General features: G+C 41.4%; 3 protein-coding genes across 9 annotated transcripts; 1 reads left to right on the top strand and 2 right to left on the bottom strand.

Moving 5' to 3' along the window:
• Positions 1-4,765: 4,765 nt before the first annotated feature.
• Positions 4,766-7,925, bottom strand: sdhaf2 (succinate dehydrogenase complex assembly factor 2). Of its 2 annotated transcripts, XM_062548952.1 has the most exons (5): positions 7,840-7,925; positions 7,129-7,199; positions 6,203-6,417; positions 5,912-6,021; positions 4,766-5,279 (listed from the first exon to the last, which is right to left on the bottom strand). In XM_062548952.1, the coding sequence occupies exons 2-5, from the start codon at positions 7,153-7,155 to the stop codon at positions 5,149-5,151; spliced, it is 483 nt and encodes a 160-aa protein (XP_062404936.1). In that variant the 5' UTR covers positions 7,156-7,199; positions 7,840-7,925; the 3' UTR covers positions 4,766-5,148. The 2 variants fall into 2 exon arrangements, with proteins under 2 accessions (XP_062404936.1, XP_062404935.1); XM_062548951.1 differs by lacking the exon at positions 7,840-7,925 and having other exon boundaries at positions 7,129-7,275.
• LOC134095423 (cleavage and polyadenylation specificity factor subunit 7-like) lies at positions 7,542-11,937 on the top strand. Of its 5 annotated transcripts, none has more exons than XR_009940569.1 (9): positions 7,542-7,990; positions 8,326-8,532; positions 8,729-8,832; positions 8,919-9,064; positions 9,792-10,155; positions 10,529-10,647; positions 10,853-11,000; positions 11,115-11,432; positions 11,525-11,937. XR_009940569.1 is itself a non-coding variant. In XM_062548947.1 (9 exons), exons 1-8 carry the CDS (start codon positions 7,910-7,912, stop codon positions 11,347-11,349), a joined length of 1,401 nt encoding a protein of 466 aa, XP_062404931.1. In that variant the 5' UTR covers positions 7,542-7,909; the 3' UTR covers positions 11,525-11,937. The 5 variants fall into 5 exon arrangements, 4 of the variants coding, with proteins under 4 accessions (XP_062404931.1, XP_062404930.1, XP_062404932.1 ...); XM_062548947.1 differs by having other exon boundaries at positions 10,532-10,647; positions 11,115-11,349; XM_062548946.1 differs by having other exon boundaries at positions 11,115-11,349.
• A 993-nt stretch (positions 11,938-12,930) lies between these two features.
• On the bottom strand, positions 12,931-13,947 carry polr2l (RNA polymerase II, I and III subunit L). 2 transcript variants are annotated; one of them, XM_062549205.1, is made up of 3 exons: positions 13,732-13,947; positions 13,315-13,416; positions 12,931-13,177 (listed from the first exon to the last, which is right to left on the bottom strand). In XM_062549205.1, the coding sequence occupies exons 2-3, from the start codon at positions 13,407-13,409 to the stop codon at positions 13,069-13,071; spliced, it is 204 nt and encodes a 67-aa protein (XP_062405189.1). In that variant the 5' UTR covers positions 13,410-13,416; positions 13,732-13,947; the 3' UTR covers positions 12,931-13,068. The 2 variants fall into 2 exon arrangements, with proteins under 2 accessions (XP_062405189.1, XP_062405190.1); XM_062549206.1 differs by lacking the exon at positions 13,732-13,947 and adding an exon at positions 13,651-13,673.
• Between the last annotated feature and the right edge of the window lie 4,899 nt (positions 13,948-18,846).

Below are 18,846 nucleotides of genomic sequence, written 5' to 3'. Positions count from 1 at the left end.
TCTCCGTCATTCTCAGACATCCTCCCAAAGGATCTGTCCCGCGCAGAAAAGGTGTGACGAGAATTGTCCTGTCCTTAGCTATGACCCGGCGTTGGGCCTGAAGACAAGTTTGTGTGAGATGCACAGTTGTTGACTGGACTGTGTCCTTGTTTAGGGGTGGGACATCACTCCCTGAAGAACTGGCATGCAGTGTTTATTTCCTGTCCTGTTCTGAACTCACCATTGACCTTGGTGGTATAGTTCAAAGTGAGGTCTTGTTTCTTGTCTTCTTGTTTGTTGTATTTGATAATTGGGGTTTCATTTGTGACTACAGTGAGCCTTGACTTTTTTCCTTTGATGATAATATTCTCAGCCATCTTTTGTTTTTCAAAAAAATAAAAAAAATATTGTTACATGTTTGACCATGGAAGAACAGAATGTAAACCTAAGCTCCAAAACACTGGGAAGCAAGAGTTGGTGGCATCAAAGAGAAAGCTAGGTCCTTGCCATGTTACATCGATCTGAACAGTCGACATGTAGACTGGATCACTGGCGGCTGAGCTCTGTCCAATGGGCCCCTTCAAAGATCTTCTCTCCTCAACTCAGCTCTCTACCTACTCCCTCGGTCTCACTTTCTTGCGATCTCATCACACATCTGTGATGTGCACAAACATATTTTGTTATTTATTAGTTTTGACAACTATGTACAGTGTATATAGAAATAAATGTATATAAAAGAGTAAAGTTACAGATGTCTGTGGTGTCTTTTTTTACCTTGCAGCAGAAATACTTTTTATCGTGTGTGTGTGTGTTTGTGTGTGTGTGTGTGTGTGTGTGTGTGTGTGTGTGTGTAAAGCGTTTTTTGGTCTTCAGCTGGCTCTATTTATTGCAGCTGTATTCCATCAGTCCAGCGTGCATCTTGTGGAGAGACACTCCACGGCTCGAGAGCGAGGCTCTATCCACTCTCATGCATTTATTCATTCTCATTTTATATGTTTTACAGCTGTGGTATCACAACACATTTCCCTCACTTGTTTAAAAACATCCTAAGTTGGAGCACATTTAGAGCAAAAAGAGCATTAAGCTGCAGCTCTTTTATGGTTTGTGTCAGTCCATTTTAGACTAGGTAGTCTGAACTATCCAAAAACCCAACTAAACTCCTACCACAAGAGTAGAGAGAGTAGAGAAACTTTGTTGTCCCCATGGGGAAATTATTTCTCCGCCAATGGGTCTTGGACATGACCTAATACAGTATCAAAACACAAAACAATAACAATAACAAACCCCAAGCACATTGACATTACACATTAAGCCCAAGAAGACATGACAGGGACGGTGGGACATTAAACATTAAACATTTAGACAGACAGGGGAAAAAGAGCCCACATGTGCCAACCACTGTCAGAAACTTGTTGACAAAAGAAATGTATCAAAACGGAAATGGAACCTAGACAGGGCTTTTTCTTTTTTTTGTATTTGATCACGTCAGAAGTGCCTATTAAGATTCCATGGACATCCTTATCTAGGGATCTAAGATTTTGTCATCAAATGACTTGTTGATTTTTCTGTTTACGGCAAGTGCTCCCACACAACAAAACAACTGATGCAGTCATTCTTGAACATGAAAGTGGTGCGGCTTAATCCAAATGGAAACAGAAGAAACACCACCCTAAGTCCCAAATGCTTGACTATCTTGATTAAATATTGTTTTGTAGCTTCATTTTCAATCTTAGATCTAAGAAATTCCTACTATTATTGACTGAATGAGATACATTATGATCCATGCAGTATGCTAAATATATCTCCTGATGAGGTGTACTGTTGATCCTAAACAGTTCACTCTGCCCTCTTGCACACCACTGACTCCTGACTGAGTAAATCATGATTCCTTGCTTAGCACCCAGATATCAGGAGCTAGAAACACCTTGTGCATCACTTGTCAGTTGCAAGAACACATCCAAATAAATCATCTGCAGTTTCTTGCAGTCAGCGCCACAGATGGAAGAGGGATAGCATAGCCCTGACATTACACTGGAAATCTCACCTCAGCTGATCCACCCAGAACCAAGACATTTGTTTGGGTTACACAATCTTGCCAATCTGATTTATTTTCTGCACTTTTTGCCATCTGTGTCAGACAGTGTATGTGTTTCTGTGAGTCTGTGTGTCTGTGGCTGTGTGTGTATGCATAGTCCTACGAGGCCAATTGAACACTCACAACATCCTGATCACCCTGTGCTGGGTGCACCTGCTCAGGGCACCTTCAAAAGGCCAGCATGTGTGTGTGTGTGTGTGTGTGTGTGTGTGTGTGTGTGTGTCACAGACGCTTGACAGCCACAGTAAAGAGGGACATCAGAGATCGTATCACACGCATCAAGTAAATGAAGACGCACAGGCAAATAGATACCTCTAAATGAGCGCCAGCCTCTGACAGGAGGCCAGAGATAGAGCTAGCTGAGCTGAACTGAGCTTAGCGCTGAGAGGCAGGCTGAGCGGAGGAATGAGCCAAGTGGAGAGGTAGCATGTTTTCATTATTATTATTATTATTATTATTATTATTATCTGAGGGGGCATTCAGAGGCGGGAGGGCACAGCGGATGAAAGGGACCAGTGTCACGACGCGCGCACAGCACACAGTGCTCCAGAATGACAGGCACATATTGGTGCGGAGACAGAGTGAGTGGGCGCGAGTGGGGGCGACTGACAAATCCACTCTCCAAGCGCGCTCTTACCAAGCCGAGCCATGCCAAATACAAAAATATGCAAAGCAGTTAGTCGTGAAATCCACAGGTCCACTGGCTGAGGGGGACAGACACAGGTCAGTACACATTGAGGTGAGGGACCTGGGGGAACTGAGGCGAATGTGCAGGCATACACACTCTGAATGAGCCAGGAAATATGCTGTGGCACGAAGCCAGGTAGGCAAATATAATGGACAAACTGACAGCACATTGATTTAAATGAACTGTGGAGCCAAATTATGTCTAAGGAAGAAGAAAAACATAAAAGAAAATGATAAAAGAAAATAAAAATCAGAGGGTCCTCAAACAGAGAGAAATGCACTTGGCTTCAATCTAAAAATCTGAAAAAATCCCCTGTGTATTATCCGAGAATCTCTCCAACCTTCTCTCCATTTACCTCTGTAAACACTTTCAACAACTGATGAGGCATGTTTACATACATATCGCAAGCGAGCACATATGCCCGTGGAAAAAGAAACAAACAGCACCAAAAGAAAATAGCTGCAAACACGCAAGCAAAGCAATGAAGCCAAAAAGACAATGCTGGTCTCCACAGAGAGACAGATGGCACCAGGGTCAGAGCCATCACTCACTCGGACCCTCCCTGCGCTATTTAAAGACACACTCCACCTGTGAGGGAGGTCGAACACTTGCACTGTCTGTCTGTGGGGAACTGGGTGTGTGAGCATGTGTGGGTGTGTGAGCGTGTGGGAGGGAGGGAGGAAGGGAGCGGGAGAGAGAGAGAGAGAGAGAGAGAGAGAGAGAGAGAGAGAGAGAGAGAGAGAGAGAGAGAGAGAGAGAGAGAGAGGGTGGGTACGTTTTTCAGCAACTGAAAATATGCTCAGCACAACATATGGTGTTTGTGCTTTTAAACAAGTGCAGGAAAAGTGCCTGGATATGACGTATGGAAATTGATTGTGCAAGGAGTGATTTCCTTTTTTTTCTGCTGAGTTAAGAGTACTGTGTATCATTTGTCAGCCGGCCTTTGCCAGTGGTGGACAGCTGGACAGCGGAGCGAATTGAGCTTTGATTTTGCACACCCTCTTGGACTAAAAGCTGGCTCTGAGCCTGACCTATCACAAACACACACCTCTACAAAAGCCACAACTCTGTTACAGTGAGCAACACTCACTGAATCCACACAGGAAAGACTTCACAATTTGCAAAGTCCTGCGTACTAAGAGGACAACTCATTGTCTCACCTGAGGGGTATATGAAGTCACTGCTGAATCAACTATACCAGGCAAACAAAAACATAACGACTCACTGGCATAAGTTATCTAACTTATCACACTAATACTTGTTCCTACCTTACCTTGCACACTTGGTGAAATAATCTATTAACAGTCGTCAATGTGTCTCCCATGATTGATGGTCCCAAACAACAAATTTGATGCAAATATATTAACAGTGAATAGCTGGTGCCGTTTTTTATCTGCCATACTAATGGTCATGGGAAGTACGAAATACACACAAACTGCCAACACTTTAAGAGACACTTTCCAATCATAAATTTGACAGCAAGTCATAATTTTTTCACCTATCAAATTCTGTCATATTTTCTCATTTTTGCTCTCAAGACTGAAATATAAGTTTGCAAAAACTCTTCAGAACAATTCCAATAAACCTGAACTAATGATAACTGATGGCTCATATCTCAGACAGCTATAACCAGATTTTTATTGAATGATGGATGAATCAGCCAGAACAAACCTTTGTATGATCTCTGCTGCCATCCTGTGTCCATTAACAAGTACTGCAAATCGGTCAGGATGCATCATGATGCAATGTCACTAAGCAGAATGTTACTGGTTCATTGGTTATTCATCTGATTAAGCCCAGATTTCTAATTTCCAATAAAAAGTAATTTGTCCTTCATTTTACTGCATGGGCCAGTTGAGACAAACAACATACCAGCTACACCACATATAATACAACTAATTCAGCTGCTACATTTGGTGTAAATGGAAGTTCATTAATTCATTCATTCATTCATGATGAAACAGAACAGAACATGACAGCACAGAGAAGCACTACATCAAGGGTTCATATAATTATGCATTTATGTACACAACATTTTAGATCAATGTCTGTCATGTCAACACACGACAGCAACTAGTCATAGCACTTTTTACATACAGTACATCAGTCGATACAGTCTCTTACATACTGAAAAACCCAGCCTGTGTGGATCAGTCAGCCAGTCCTGTCAGTTGATTTACACAATGTGGTGGGAAATACATCAGCAGTCCATTTCAAACCATAAAGAACAATGAAACACAATAAATAAAAAAGAAATGGCCTATTAAAGGGCCTGGGATAAGCCTGTATATCAACTATACGCAGACATTTTGTATTGTATGTGGTCACACTCTCTGCCTGTGCCGGGTGATCATGTGCAAGTCTCTGGAATAGGCTTTGGGGAAGCTCAGTTCTTGCCGTCATCCAGGTATTCCAGGTTTGGTGCATCCAGACGCTGCTCCTGTTGCCGGTTCTTGGCGAACTCCTTCAGGAGATCCATGACCTCTCCACTGTACGGCTCAGGTGTTGGCAAAGCCTCTGGAGGCAAATGGGAGAAAACATCCAAATGGTTTACTCTTCAGCATTTCATATATACACTCGCTATGGCATGTGTGGTAAGTGAGATTGTCATGCTATCTTGGGGGCGGTGGTAGCGTAGTGGTTAAGGAGCTGGGCCAGCATGCAGTAGTCTGCAAAGTTGTGGATTCAATTCCCGGCCTCCATCGTTGTGCCCTTGAGGAAGACACTTAACCCCAAGCTGCTCTTAGAACATTGGCCCTTGTAATACCATCATCATACAGTATGCAAGTTATTTTGGATAGAAGAATCTGCTAAATGAGGGAATGTAATTCACTTCGGTATTCAAACATTGCACATATCCCTGTTTTCAGCCTCTTCACTCATTTCATGTTAGTATTGCATAGTAATCCTTTTTTTTGTCCCATGAGACTAGACCTAAAGCCTTAAATTCCACAGCCCACAACCTGTTGTGTTGTGTATGCTTCTCCTAGAGCACTAAAATAGCAGACACACATGACACAACCAATAATACTTACATCGGTGGGCTAAGGCCTACTCTGTGCAGAGGTCTAACATAAACATAAGCATTTCATTCACAACTGGCATTTCTGAAATGAGAACTCCACTTTCATTCCTCAGTCCCTCCTCACCTGTTGCCCAGTAGTAAATGTCCCAGTCGTTGGTTGGCTCATTGATTATTCTGTCATACTGTTGCAGCTGGGTTTCTGTCATGGTGTTCAAGTACTCCTTGGCAAACAGGCTGAAGCAAAGCAAATAATAACACATCAAATCATATTACTAAGTGTCACAAGTGTATTGCAGTGTATTATAGGCCTACGAATGTGAAGCTTTACATTTTACACAGCCTTGTAGGCATACAATCACTCCACATCTTGGGAAGGCGGGATGAAGCCCCCTCTAGAGTGCATCTGTGGTCTTACCTGAGCAAGATGCAGTTCTCGAGCATGCCTCTTTTGCGGCTCTCATATAAGAGTCTTTTCCTCTTGATATCAATAGGCTCGCCCATCTTCTCCTCCCACGGCGGTAGAGGGACTTCAATCATAGTGGGTTCAGGTGCATCACCACGGTAACCTCGTGCAGACACTGCACCAACCATTGATGGACGTAGGGAAGCCCGACAAACGCCAGCAACAAGCTGATAGGTACAAAACATATGATTCACAGTTTATTGTGTAACATTTGAGAATGGTCTGTTGGTGTAGAAGTGCTATTGTGTAACACTGCAATCCTAGTCTGAGATTATTTTATTTATTCATTTGCAATGACTGCAAATTAGTTGCCTGAAACATTTCTCCTAGTGTCTAACTGCCGCAATCACACATTTATGGACAGACGAGACATTCGACTGTTTACCCTCTACGTACCCTCTCATGGTACAGTCCGTTACCAAACCAGCCACGGACGATTTCATAACACATGTTCATATTAGAACAACGACCTTTACCCGTATTTAACACAAAGTTAAAAGAGCACATTAATCCACTACAAGTCGGCGACACTGTTATTTTGATCCACAGACTAACAGGCAAGCAAACATTGGCATTAGCTTATGGATAACGATAGGTGACAGCCAGAGCCATATGACTACTGCTAACTCCTAATGCTAAAAAGTCAACAGATTGCTATCGACCCTGCTAGGACAATATTCGTGCATTTGCATGTTACATTCGTTAGATAACTTTCCCCCGTCTCCAAACAAACATCTGTGCCTTAACTTACAGCTAAAGTTAGCTTGCTAAACAACCCATGCAATTGTGGTGAAGCCCAACTCCCATAATGGCATTAATGTTAAACCATTTGCTATCTAAAGGACAGACAAAGGTATTTAATAATTGGAGACACTCACCCGCCTTGCAAACACCGCAGACATCATTATGCTTTCAAGTTGTCAATAGAACTATCCTCTATCACTTGTATCTAGTCGGTGAGAAGGTTGTTGGCATATAAGTGAACGAACATTTACACAACAGTTTCTCAATCATATAACGTAAAATGCACGTCTTCAATTCACGGCCATCTTGGTGAGGGCAGGACCTACCTAAACCTTTACATTTTTCAGAAATGGAATATCTAAATACACTTTCAACTTCAAATCGTGTCCATAATACTACAACACAAAATACGTGTTTTATTTGGGCCGGTGATTCAAAGTGACATTATTACTCGCACAAGGCACGTTTCTATGCGCCATGTTTGGGGAACCTGATGATGTATTCATTGTTTCAAACCGAACTTTGATCACAAACACACAGGCTAGAGTTTGTGCTTCCGCTGTGTGATGTTGGATGGAAAGCAACATTTGTTTCTCCGTAAAACTAATACCGCATGGATGCCCATTTGCGATCAAATGCTGTGGCTAATTTCTACCCGGATTTCCAGGTTTATTCTGTTAAACATTCAAGTGAATTGATATTTTGTGAATTATTCGGAAAGCTCGCAATTTGAGTGAAGAGGGGGAGGGTCGTTGGTAGCCTATCCAGTTAAAATAATTGATATTAGCATTCAGATTTAGAAAGCTGCAAAGTGCATAACATGTGCATGCGTTAACTATACATACCGAACAGTGGCTGGTATAAAACAGCATAACCATACGTGACCTGCAAAGGCCACGTTTCAAAGACAAGGGGATGGCGGCGTCTGCAGCGCCGGATGGTCTAGCGCCAGAACTTATAGATATCTACGACGACTTCAATCAAAACAATGGGGAGGTGAGGAATTATTGACGTTGATGACTTGGGTGTGCTTCACATCACAGACCGCATGCTCATGGTCTTCATACGCTTCGTTAGCTGCAGTAACTTGAAACACCTGTACTTCTTGGCGGCATAATATGAGGGCATATAAATTGACATTTCGCATGGTGGTTTCAGCAGAGGAAGTCAACTTTGTCAGTTTCGGGTTAGATTGACAAACCGTTTAACTGACCGTATCTCTTGTATTTTGATAAGGGTTTAGAGCATGTTCCACAATAATAACTTAGTTTTACTAAGCAATTGATCCTGTGTGCAAAGAGGGATTGTGTTCACTCCTGTTTTCTTATTAGGAAGGGGACTTCATGGGTTCAGTGGATCCAAATGATCTTTACGATGATGTAGTAACTGGTTCTGTGGATCAGAGAAGGATGTCAGGAGGGGACGTCAGGACACACAAAGACCTGGAGAAACATGATAATCCCAAACCACTAATAACATATAGCTACAGTGGGGGACAGACCAAGAGGCTTTCAGTCTATGTTGGAAACTTCTCCTGGGTGAGTCTTCATGATATTTTTTAGACTTTTAAACTTTGACTGCAAATATTCCATATTGCACACTCTTTGCCTCTTCACCCATTTTCATGAACTTATTCACTTAGTCAACATTTAATACATTATTTAACACATTCTTTTTTAAACAGTTCTGTGTAGTAATTGATGTTTTTCCCTCTTTCTGTGTACACAAACACAGTGGACCTCAGACACAGATCTGTTAAACTTGGCAAGCACGATGGGAGTCAAGGACATTTTGGAAATCAAGTTTGCAGAGAATCGAGCTAATGGCCAGTCCAGAGGGTATGTTTTTGCTTTGAATAAAGGATACGTTTATTCCACAAGTGTTTATGGTTGTTTCATAATCACCATTAACATTTGTCTAACAGCTACGCTGAGCTTGTGGTGTCCACTGAGGCTTCTTTGCAAAAATTGTTGGAGACCATGCCACAGTGTCACATCAACGGAGAGAGGGTGGACTGCCGTTTTGCCACACGGCAGAACCTTGCAGTGTTTGAAACACTGGCAAACAAACGTAAGTACACCTTGGTGGTAATTGTGATACTACAGATGAATGAAGACCCAGTTTTATGTACAATCAAAGGAGAGACAGCATGACTTCACCTAAAGATCCACCAACTGTTCTAACTAGGTAAGGACATGGTTAGGGTTTCAGTATCCTATTTTACAGCATAATGTGAGGTTGAACGACAGTTAAGTTACAGTTCAGTCCAGAGGGTAGCTTGTGGCAGTGGCACATGCACCGCATGTTGTACCCATCAAGGCTCTCCTTCATGGCGCTGCATACGCTACGCCAGTAGCCTAAATACCCAACCAGAGACCCCCAGCAACCAACAATGCAACATGAGCATTGATGAGCATTTCACTGCGGTAATCAAGCGGGCACCTTCCTTCGTCAGTGTTTCGTTGAGTTCACTCCACTCATGATGGGCAGGTACACATTAGAAACATACATATCAATAAGTACCGCTCCACAACCACGGTGACAAGATTTCACATATCTCTGATTCAATTCTTGTCATAGCATGACTCCAAGTAGTCAGATAGAGATCATCCTCGAAAATCTAAATCTAAAATTAAAACTAAATTAAAACAGTCACTTTTGACTTGTAGCATTATACCAGAAATGCAGTGATGATTCCCCACAAGGCAACAGTGTCATAAGGTACCAAAGATCCTTCATTACTATCTGCTTTAACCCTCTCTGAATGTACTAATATGACTCAATTTTCTCCCCTCAGGTATTCCGCAGCGTTCCAACTCCAAGTCAGAGTCAGAGGCAGCGGCCGACAACCGCCCCAACTTCCCTTCCTCTTCTGAGCCATGCCCCCCCAGCCATGCACCGCTTGTGATGCCACCACATCCCCATGTCAACAAGCTCCCATCTATCGCTATGCCATTTTACGGCCGACCACCCCCTCTATACCCCCCTCCCCATCCCCCGCCACTCCTCTTACCACCACCAATACCTCCTCCACTTTACCCACCCCCACCCCCACACATCCCCACACACCAGCCCCCACCCGCTCTGCATCTCAACCCAGCCTTCTTCCCCCCTCCTCAGGAGAGCTACAGCAACAACCCACCACCCTACACCCGACAAAGGTAACTGCTAATACACTGCACATATTTATATTTAATATGTTTTATTACTCTAGTCTAAACCACCTTCTGTAAACCAACTGTGTACTAATGTCCACTGCTCTATATTTATTGTCCTGTCTATGCACCACCTGTCTATACTTTGTATATCACTGTTTTTTTGCACTTCTGGTTAGACACAAATTGCATTTCACTCTTTTTACTTGTACTCTGCACAATAACAATAAAGATGAATTTAATCTAATCTCATCTAATTTAATCAAATCAAAGGTCAGTCAACATTGATGCAACGACGTACCCAAACCTGTAGTTGAAATCAATTAGATGCTGTAAGACGTAGACAAGTGTGTTTACTACAGTGTCTTGTTGTCATCAGTAGGGAGAGGGAGGACTCCACACCTCCACTGCCTGACAGCGAATATGATGAGCTGATGAACAGAAACAAAACCATCGCCAGTAGCGCCATCAGCAAGGCTGTGGCAGGAGCCGCTGCAGGTCTGTGTCAAAACACCCACATGCACAAATGGTCTTATCTGCTCCTAGTAGACATACTGCAGATCATATGGTCAGAGCAATGACCAGTAAACTCTACTTAATAACACACTGGGTCATTGATTTTTAATAACTAGGTGATGAGATGAAATACTTCAATATTTCAAATGATGTGTAATGAATATTTTCTTCTCTGTTGTCTTCCCAGGAGATGTGTCCCTGGCTGTAGAGACCCTCCTCACTGCTATTGCCGTCATTAAACAGTCTCGAGTGTATAGTGATGAACGCTGTCGGGCTTTAGTGACTTCGCTGAAAGACTGCCTCTTCTCCATTGAGAGCAAGTCTTACGGCTCAAGGTGTGTGTCTCTGTGTATGTTTGTATGTAGGTATTGGTATTCTGAAAGACACTTGTGTTCCTTTGATCTTGAACTGTAGATATGAATCCCTTCACCACTGTCTGCACTTTTCAGGAAGAAACATCGATCACGTGAGAGGGAACGCTCACGCGACAGGGAACACCGGGACCGGGACAGGGAGCGAGAGCGTGATCGGGACCGAGACCGGGAGGGCTCCTACAGTCAAAACTGGGAAGCAGGAGGAATGTCCCGCCGTTACAGAGACCGTTCTCTTAGCGCCGAGAGAGACCGGGAGCGGATGCGGGCGCCGCGAGACCGGCATCGAGAACACCGGGATCGACACCGCTAGGTGCAGCTTTGTCTTTTTCCACCACCAGTTTCAATAGACTAGACAGCCGTGGCCACTACTGAAGGTTCACCTGTATTAACAATGTGGGTGTCAGTTCACTCTATTTATTTTCTTTGAGATGTGTCGAAGCAAAATAATGCATCAGGTTTCATAGTTTCACTTTTGTGCCACACAGGACATTTCAGAACATACTCATGTTTGCAGCGTAGAGGGTCCCTTGGAAAAAGGATTCTGTGCCAGGATGTCTGAGGACTCAAAGGTAGACACAAGCGGAGGGGTTGTGCCCTTCCTCGGTCATTCCCATATTTCACTCAAGTTGCCCCAATCCCCCTGTTAGTTTTCAGCACTGAGGTTCTGTTAAAGAATTATTCATGCCCAAGTGTCCCCATCATCACCAGGTTATGTTGGAACAGAGATCGTGCTTCATTAAAGTTAATAGATTTAAATTCTTTAAGTTGATGAGTTTCAGATGTCACTAGTGCTGTGGTACTGCACATATTAATTTTTATATGTTCACTGTTTATTTTGATCATTTCTGCTTCATTCTTTTGTAAGTACAATCTCAGAATTAAAATGAATATATAAGTTTTCACGTCTCTGGTTTCGTTGGTGACCTTGGATTAAAAATGTCGTCTTTGTTAAGTCACAGGTGTTTGCAATTGATTTTTGTCATTGATGAGATTAAAGTGTAAAGTATGAACACTGATATGAATGAAAACCTTTTAGAATTATGTCATGGGCTGACAAAGACAAGAGAACAAGAGAACCACTGCGCTGCAACCCAAATTATGCTCCTGATTTTTTTATTTGAAAAACCATGACACTTAGGGCCTGTAAGCCCTTCCTCAGACGTCATGGGCTGACAGAGACTGAAATTCAAGCAGCTTGGAATTGCTTCCATCAGTTAATGAATTAACAGGATATAGACAAAAGGCTTGAACATGTGATAGTCAATGCTCCTGATGTAAACTAGCCTGCCCTTTTTAAAACTATTAGTATACTAGGAAGATTATAGCACACGTGTTACATTTAAGGCAGTTTCATATCTATACTTATATTTCCTGTTAGACAGTTGTGAGCAGGGTGAGATGTTTGTAATTTGGGTATACACATCTAGGGTTCCTATTTTAAAGGTCACAGAATTTCTGGAATATCATGACATTTTAGTCTATTTGTCTAGTTAAGTCTATTTCAGACATGGGAATTTGATCATTCTTGGCAAAGTCATGGAATATCAGGGAACTTTGAAGCAGTTTGACACTGACATGCCAAAATACATTAATACAGATACATTTCCATGCAGAATTAGTGTGTATCTGATTAGCTTTACTGTTTGTTTGAGTAGTTGTGGTTAGCCCAACTTTGTTTATTCTTTGGTTATCATTCATTATGGTTTTGGTCAGGGAAAAGTCATGGAATTTGACTTAGTGGGAGCCCTGATTTTATATCTGTGTACTAAGCTTTTCGACAACAAATGCATATAGTTTATTTGCAATGTAGCCAACCACCAAGGATATATGAGCTCAAGCTGACTGAGATGCAACTTCTAATAGATGAAGATACTAGATCGACAGTAAAGTATATCGTTGATCATTTCAAGTTTTTATTACAAAAAGATACATAAACAGAAAAGAGTGGGAACGTATCGCAAACTAACAATGTGTAATGGTATACATCCATTCAAGAGACCGCTGGTGTGGTGGACAGTCTCATGCATGTTTATTTCTCAAGGGGTGCGTAATTCAGCAGCTTTTCAATGAGATCCACGTGAGACAGCAGCATTCTTCGACAGCAATATCTCTTCAGCCCAAGAGCGTCGAGAGCATCACTGGTGAGGTACCATGAGAACATTTGACGTTAAATCACACGTACTGTAACCTCTATTAAAATATACTAATTACAAAAGGAAAGAAGCTTACATATAAGTGGCTATCAGAATGCAACAACCAAAACAAACACACTTACCCTTCTGTATATTCAGCCTGTAGCAGACCCAAATAAGCCTCCCATTTATTGCCAACGATTTTCCCACACGTGAAACACCGCACCGGAATAATCATGATGTAGCTGTTAATGGTTTATATGAAAGAGAAAACGTAACGTACTTAAATACAAATCTACTTGAAACGACTGGATGAGGTCTATATCCACCCGCTACTGTATCAAATACTTTAACTGCGCTTCATATAACAATTCAATACAAGCAAGCTAACAAAGTTAGCCCACTATTTCATAATATTAGTGTTACCAATCGCTTAATGATAATATTTCTACTAATTCAGCTAGATGATTGTCACATACATTACGTGGCTTCTTACTTGAGTTGCGATATGTTTCTAAAGATACCATGAAATGATTAAAAACATAAATAACGTTATTTACCAAGAGAGACCTCACGTCTTGCTCTACGTTAGCGTGCGTCTACACTGGTGTTTAACTTCCGGGTTGTCTTTTGCAACAAAAAAGGGCAGAAGACGTACTTAACACTGATGAATTAAACTATTGAGATGCTTCTGGTGATAGAGTAATATTAATAAGCTATTATTAAACACTTTTCCTCTTGAATGCCAGTCTTAACCCCAAGACATGAAGTTTGATTCATATTCAAGCGGAAATGGACCCCCTCCATATTATGTCGATTGGAACAGCCTAATCTACGGGGAGGCAGAAGGGCCATTATTTGCCATGTGATTTGGTGATTTCATAATCTCTCTTTCTGCGTCAGCAGGCACAGAATGGTACAGGGCAAATAGTGTGATCGAGTTTAATTAAAAGTTTTATATTTTGCACGATCCCAGATAGCCCAATGGATTGGAATTATCAATTTTTGTGTTTACAAAATATGACCTTCAAGCCTGATTACATTATTTTGTAGGCATCAACAGTGTAATTTGATAGATTAACCTATGCAATTTGTTTAAAATGCGATTGCGGTCAGAAGGTCATCACTAACCAGAAAGCATCTTAATACATATTCAGTCTGACAAGGAAATGTTTCATTTGTCTTTAATAAAGGACAAGCCAATAGAGCCACTTTATTTAAAGTGTGAGTTGGAAGGGGGCAGGAGAGCAAAGAGGCTACAGTGGAATAAAAAATAAAAAGGCCTCTATGACCACCATCTTGATTTATCATCACAGTCGAACTCACACAATTCAGTTCTACCACCACAAATATGGCAATCGCCACTGTAGTTATTGACAGAATAGATATTCATCTGATTTCAATCATCATCATCATCATCATCATCATCATCATCACCATCATCATCTTATCTGAAAATAAATGTCAGAAAGTAAAAGTCTATAGGAATTATTGCATTTATACGCTCTTGAGAGAAAAATAAAGCCTTAATAAAATGATCAGTGTCATAGATTAAGTGATTTGTGTAGGTATTTTTCGGGCTACTGTGGTTCTTAATGCATTTGCGTATAAACCTTTGATGTAGTTGTTACAAACAATATGTAACTGAAGGGCGATAAGGAGTTCTTAAAATCCATAATAAAAAGACTGGCCAAAGGATGGTGAATATTTCAGTTCTGATTTAAACGGTATTGTAAACTCGTGACATCTGGCCTATAACATAACCGGAAAACATGACATGGACATAATTAAAGATGCAGTTTGTAGGTTCAGTTGTTGAAAAAATAATAGTGCTTCTTGACTTAACAGTGATATCATTTCAAGGACCAGGAAAAAAAAAAATGTTTGTAAACTTTCCTGTGCATTCTGTGTATCTTGTTTTACATTTGACACTTTGTTGTGTACTCAAAACAGAAGAACAAGATCCATATAATACACAGATATGAAACTCTATGCCCTCAACATTACTTTAATGTTTTTTTTCTGGTCATTCTAAAGTCCAGGAACATTTTATTTTGTGGACTCTATTGCATTTTGTGAACTCCTGCATTTCTAAAACACCTGAACATAATGAGTCCAGTTGCAGCTATCTCTCAGATCTACTTTAGAATATTTGCTTTATACAGTGTATTGGAGAAACTCTGCTTTGATGTGGCATCACCTTGTGGTAAACATAGAGAAATAACCACAGACTAACTTTCATCTATACATGAGCTATACATAAGTGCATGTAATTTGTATACAAACACAAGAAAACACAATGCATACCCCTATATAGAGTATATATTGATTCATAAGCCTTTGGGTCACATATGGCAAAGTTGGTCATTTTGGAATATAGAAATTAAATTAAAACCAATTGAAAGTGTAAATGTATGGGCTCAATATCCATACTTCAGTGCTCTCATGAATTCAATTATTTATATCTCAAGTGTTCTTCATATACATAAAGATAAGCTATCAACACATAAATAAAATATAATTATTTACAAGGCCTCTTTAGCACTGTGGGACTGGGGATAACTCACAAAATATTCAGTCTTGCCTTTGATTTCCATAACTTGCAACACACTACGCAAAACATCTTGGCACAGTTATGCTGAAAGAGAATATATTAATAACGGCATTTCTTTCACAGTTTAAATATTTGAAATAATACTCTGGAAACATCTAATTCTTGCTCATAGACATTTCGCCCTTCACAGCCTTGCATCTGCACACACCTAATGCCACTTCTAAGTGATATTACGCCCAGAGGATTGTAGTGTTTAACTTTTTAGTGTTTACATAGTTATGTGTCACAAATAAAGATAATCTGTTAGGATATGTATCGTAATTTCACCACAAAAGTATACTTCCTAGCACTGAGGTGATGTGTCTTCCAAAACAATATATAGAAATGATGTCAAATGCTCTGTTAAATGCTTTGTATTGAAGACACACTGTTATGTAAAACCTTTTCATTGATTTGACTATGTCAACCCCAACTATTGGCTCATGACACCATATGACTGTGGAATGAGTGACTGGAAGTAGCATTTATAACAGAGGAGATTTGTGACTTCGAATGTAATTGTAAGAATGGAATGTGTTTGTGGATAAGTTATGACAAGACACCAATGCTGTAACATTACAGCCAAGAAACCAATTAATTGTAAATGGATATTGCCAACTGCCAAGTAAACTTATTTACCATGTTATACTTTTTTTTTTTAAATTGAGTGTTAAGAATTGAGTGTTCAACTTTGGCCAATAGTGAATAGCTCCTTGAGCAGGGTTGGGATAGTCTAACGTCATTCATTGTTGTGTCAATGATGTATGTCTCCACATGCATTGTTTTGACAGGTTGTGTAGGTTGGGAGACTGCAGGTGTTTACATCAGTGAACTGATCATTAATAAAACATAACGGAAGTATGTCAAAATGGACCTTTTTTTAGGTTTATTATTGTTAATGTCAATGCTAAGCACAAAATCAGAACCGTGCTGAAATTAAGAAGCGCAGTGACTTCCCACCCCCCTAAATATAAACACCAACTCTATGATAGTCTATGAACATATCATTAATATACCCATTCACCCCTCAACCTGCAGTAGAAAGCAGGTCAATTCTTCTTAGCCAATAAAATCACCCCAACCAGGATGGCCCCAAGGGCGATGACGGCTCCTCCAATGAGGAAGGGCTTTAGGCTCTCTAGGGTGTCGGCACAGGCGTCTGAGGCCTCAGCTCCTTCCACTGCCCCTTCGTCGGCCGCTGTCTCTTCCGCTGGCTTCTCTGGCTCAGTAGGGGCCACTGGCTCAATAGGGGCCGCAGGTGGGGCAGCATCGGGCTTGCTGGGGGCTGCAGGCTCCTTCTTCTCTGCCTTGGAGCTGGGCTTCGGGGCCCCACTCTTTGCTTTGGCTTCCATGGGACTTTTCAAGCTGAGGTGGCCGAGTCAGGACTTAGTATCTGTCTCCAAGTGGGTGTGGCTAGAGACAGATGGAGAGAGAGAGAGAGAAAGAGAGAGAGAGAGAGGGAGGGAGAGATTTAGGTCATTTGATGCTTATTATCATGTTTTCAAAACATCAGTTCATGCATGAGAGGCCTTAGCCTTTCATGCGCTACAGAAAATATTAATAGATTGAGTGAAGAAATCCACATTTGACCTTGAAATGGAGATGCCATTATCTGCAGCGTTCACTCACACTGTCATATGTTTTACTCATTTTGAGTTTAGGCTGCTTGCCAAAGTCACTGGCCTTTTAATCCCATATTTGGTGGAAATTCTCCAGGGTGAAGTGTGTGTGTGTGTGTGTGTGTGTGTGTGTGTGTGTGACAGACTGTTCCTGTCTGACTGCTCTAAGATAGCAACTCACAGTTCCACCATTACAAAGAGTCCTCTGTCAGAGTTAGAGAGGAGTAATTCATTTCTGGACAGGACATCTTCTGATACCAGCGGTTGTAAAACCATGGCACGAGTGTGTCAGAGATCTGGACTCGCACTGTGTCAGCAAGAAAGCCAGATAGCTTCTACATCCCTGCAAAGCCCATCGTTTTCTCTGCAACATGCCATGACTCATAAGCTTCATCAGTGGAGAGCAGGGGGGGTGGACAGAAAAGAGAAATATAGGAAATAATTGTCTAAAACAAAGAGAAAGGGAGAAACAGAGGCACAATAATGAGGAAGAAGGAAAGAGGAAAAGATGCATCATGGTGTCTCAATAAGGATGCATGTGTTACGCATTTAAAGGGGAGGCTGCACAGGCCATACCACCTCTCCGCATCTGAATCCCTGTCCCCAACTCAAAATTACACCAAAATAGAAACAGCAATGCATGTGACATACCTCCTTTTTCCTTCGTGTTGCTCGGTCTTTTATCCGCTTTGTCCAGGGCAAGGAGTGAAGAGATCCACAGACAGCAGGTTCAGTTTTCAGTGGAAAAGGGCCTAGTCTGAATCTCAAGGAGACAGAATGGGGGAGAACAGAGTGATGGAGGACACTGGAAAGGGAGAGTGAGGAAGAGGGAGGGGGAAAGAGAGTCTGGGATGTACCATTTTCTCTGCAAATGGAGGGGGTTACAGTAAGGGTGCACTGTGTATTTGTATTCTGTATTAACTCTGAGAAATCCTGTAATTCACTTACACCCAATATCCCAAAATTGAATTCAGGGGCTTAGAATTTAAGCATTTAACCCCTAACCCCCTAGAAACACCCTTTACACCACTAAATATGAAGTACAGGAAAGACAGAGTACATACAATAACACCGTTTAAAAGAGAGCACAAATTCAAAATCATTTAATCCTTTAAGAAGAAATCTAAGGCGAGTGATCTTTGCTCAGCCAGCGTGATGATGCAGTTCTGCAGCGCAGCTTATCCCGGACCAGTAACTCCCTGATTAACATGACAGCTGCTGTATGCATATTCAATAAAGCTTGGGGGGAAATTATCAAGGAAAGTCACATCAAGAAAAATATGAAGGGGTTATTTACTTGGACACCAGTCTGCAGACACCTGCTGTATTTGTTAGAATGTTGACACATACTAACCCTTTTAACATCAGATATCCCCTTTAAACACATGTGGGGGGGGGGGCGAAAAACAACTATGATGGTGATAGTGATGTCAGTAACTTTTAAAGTCCTACGTTCTTGGGGT

The sequence above is a fragment of the Sardina pilchardus genome, chromosome 11 (genome assembly GCF_963854185.1).
Source record: "Sardina pilchardus chromosome 11, fSarPil1.1, whole genome shotgun sequence".
NCBI lineage: Eukaryota > Metazoa > Chordata > Actinopteri > Clupeiformes > Clupeidae > Sardina > Sardina pilchardus.
Note: the sequence above shows the minus strand (reverse complement) of the source record. Positions and strands in the feature narration are given on the sequence as shown.

Coding starts and splice junctions, on each gene's coding strand:
- polr2l (XM_062549205.1), bottom strand. CDS start 13,409: ATGATTATTCCGGTGCGGTGTTTCACGTGTGGGAAAATCGTTGGCAAT. Junction 13,178..13,314: donor CAGGCTGAATATACAGAAGG/GTAAGTGTGTTT, acceptor GTACCTCACCAG/TGATGCTCTCGACGCTCTTG.
- LOC134095423 (XM_062548946.1), top strand. CDS start 7,910: ATGGCGGCGTCTGCAGCGCCGGATGGTCTAGCGCCAGAACTTATAGAT. Junction 10,156..10,528: donor CCACCCTACACCCGACAAAG/GTAACTGCTAAT, acceptor TGTTGTCATCAG/TAGGGAGAGGGAGGACTCCA. Junction 11,001..11,114: donor AGCAAGTCTTACGGCTCAAG/GTGTGTGTCTCT, acceptor TGCACTTTTCAG/GAAGAAACATCGATCACGTG.
- sdhaf2 (XM_062548952.1), bottom strand. CDS start 7,155: ATGATGTCTGCGGTGTTTGCAAGGCGG. Junction 6,418..7,128: donor CTGCGGTGTTTGCAAGGCGG/GTGAGTGTCTCC, acceptor TGTACCTATCAG/CTTGTTGCTGGCGTTTGTCG. Junction 6,022..6,202: donor GAGAACTGCATCTTGCTCAG/GTAAGACCACAG, acceptor GCTTTGCTTCAG/CCTGTTTGCCAAGGAGTACT.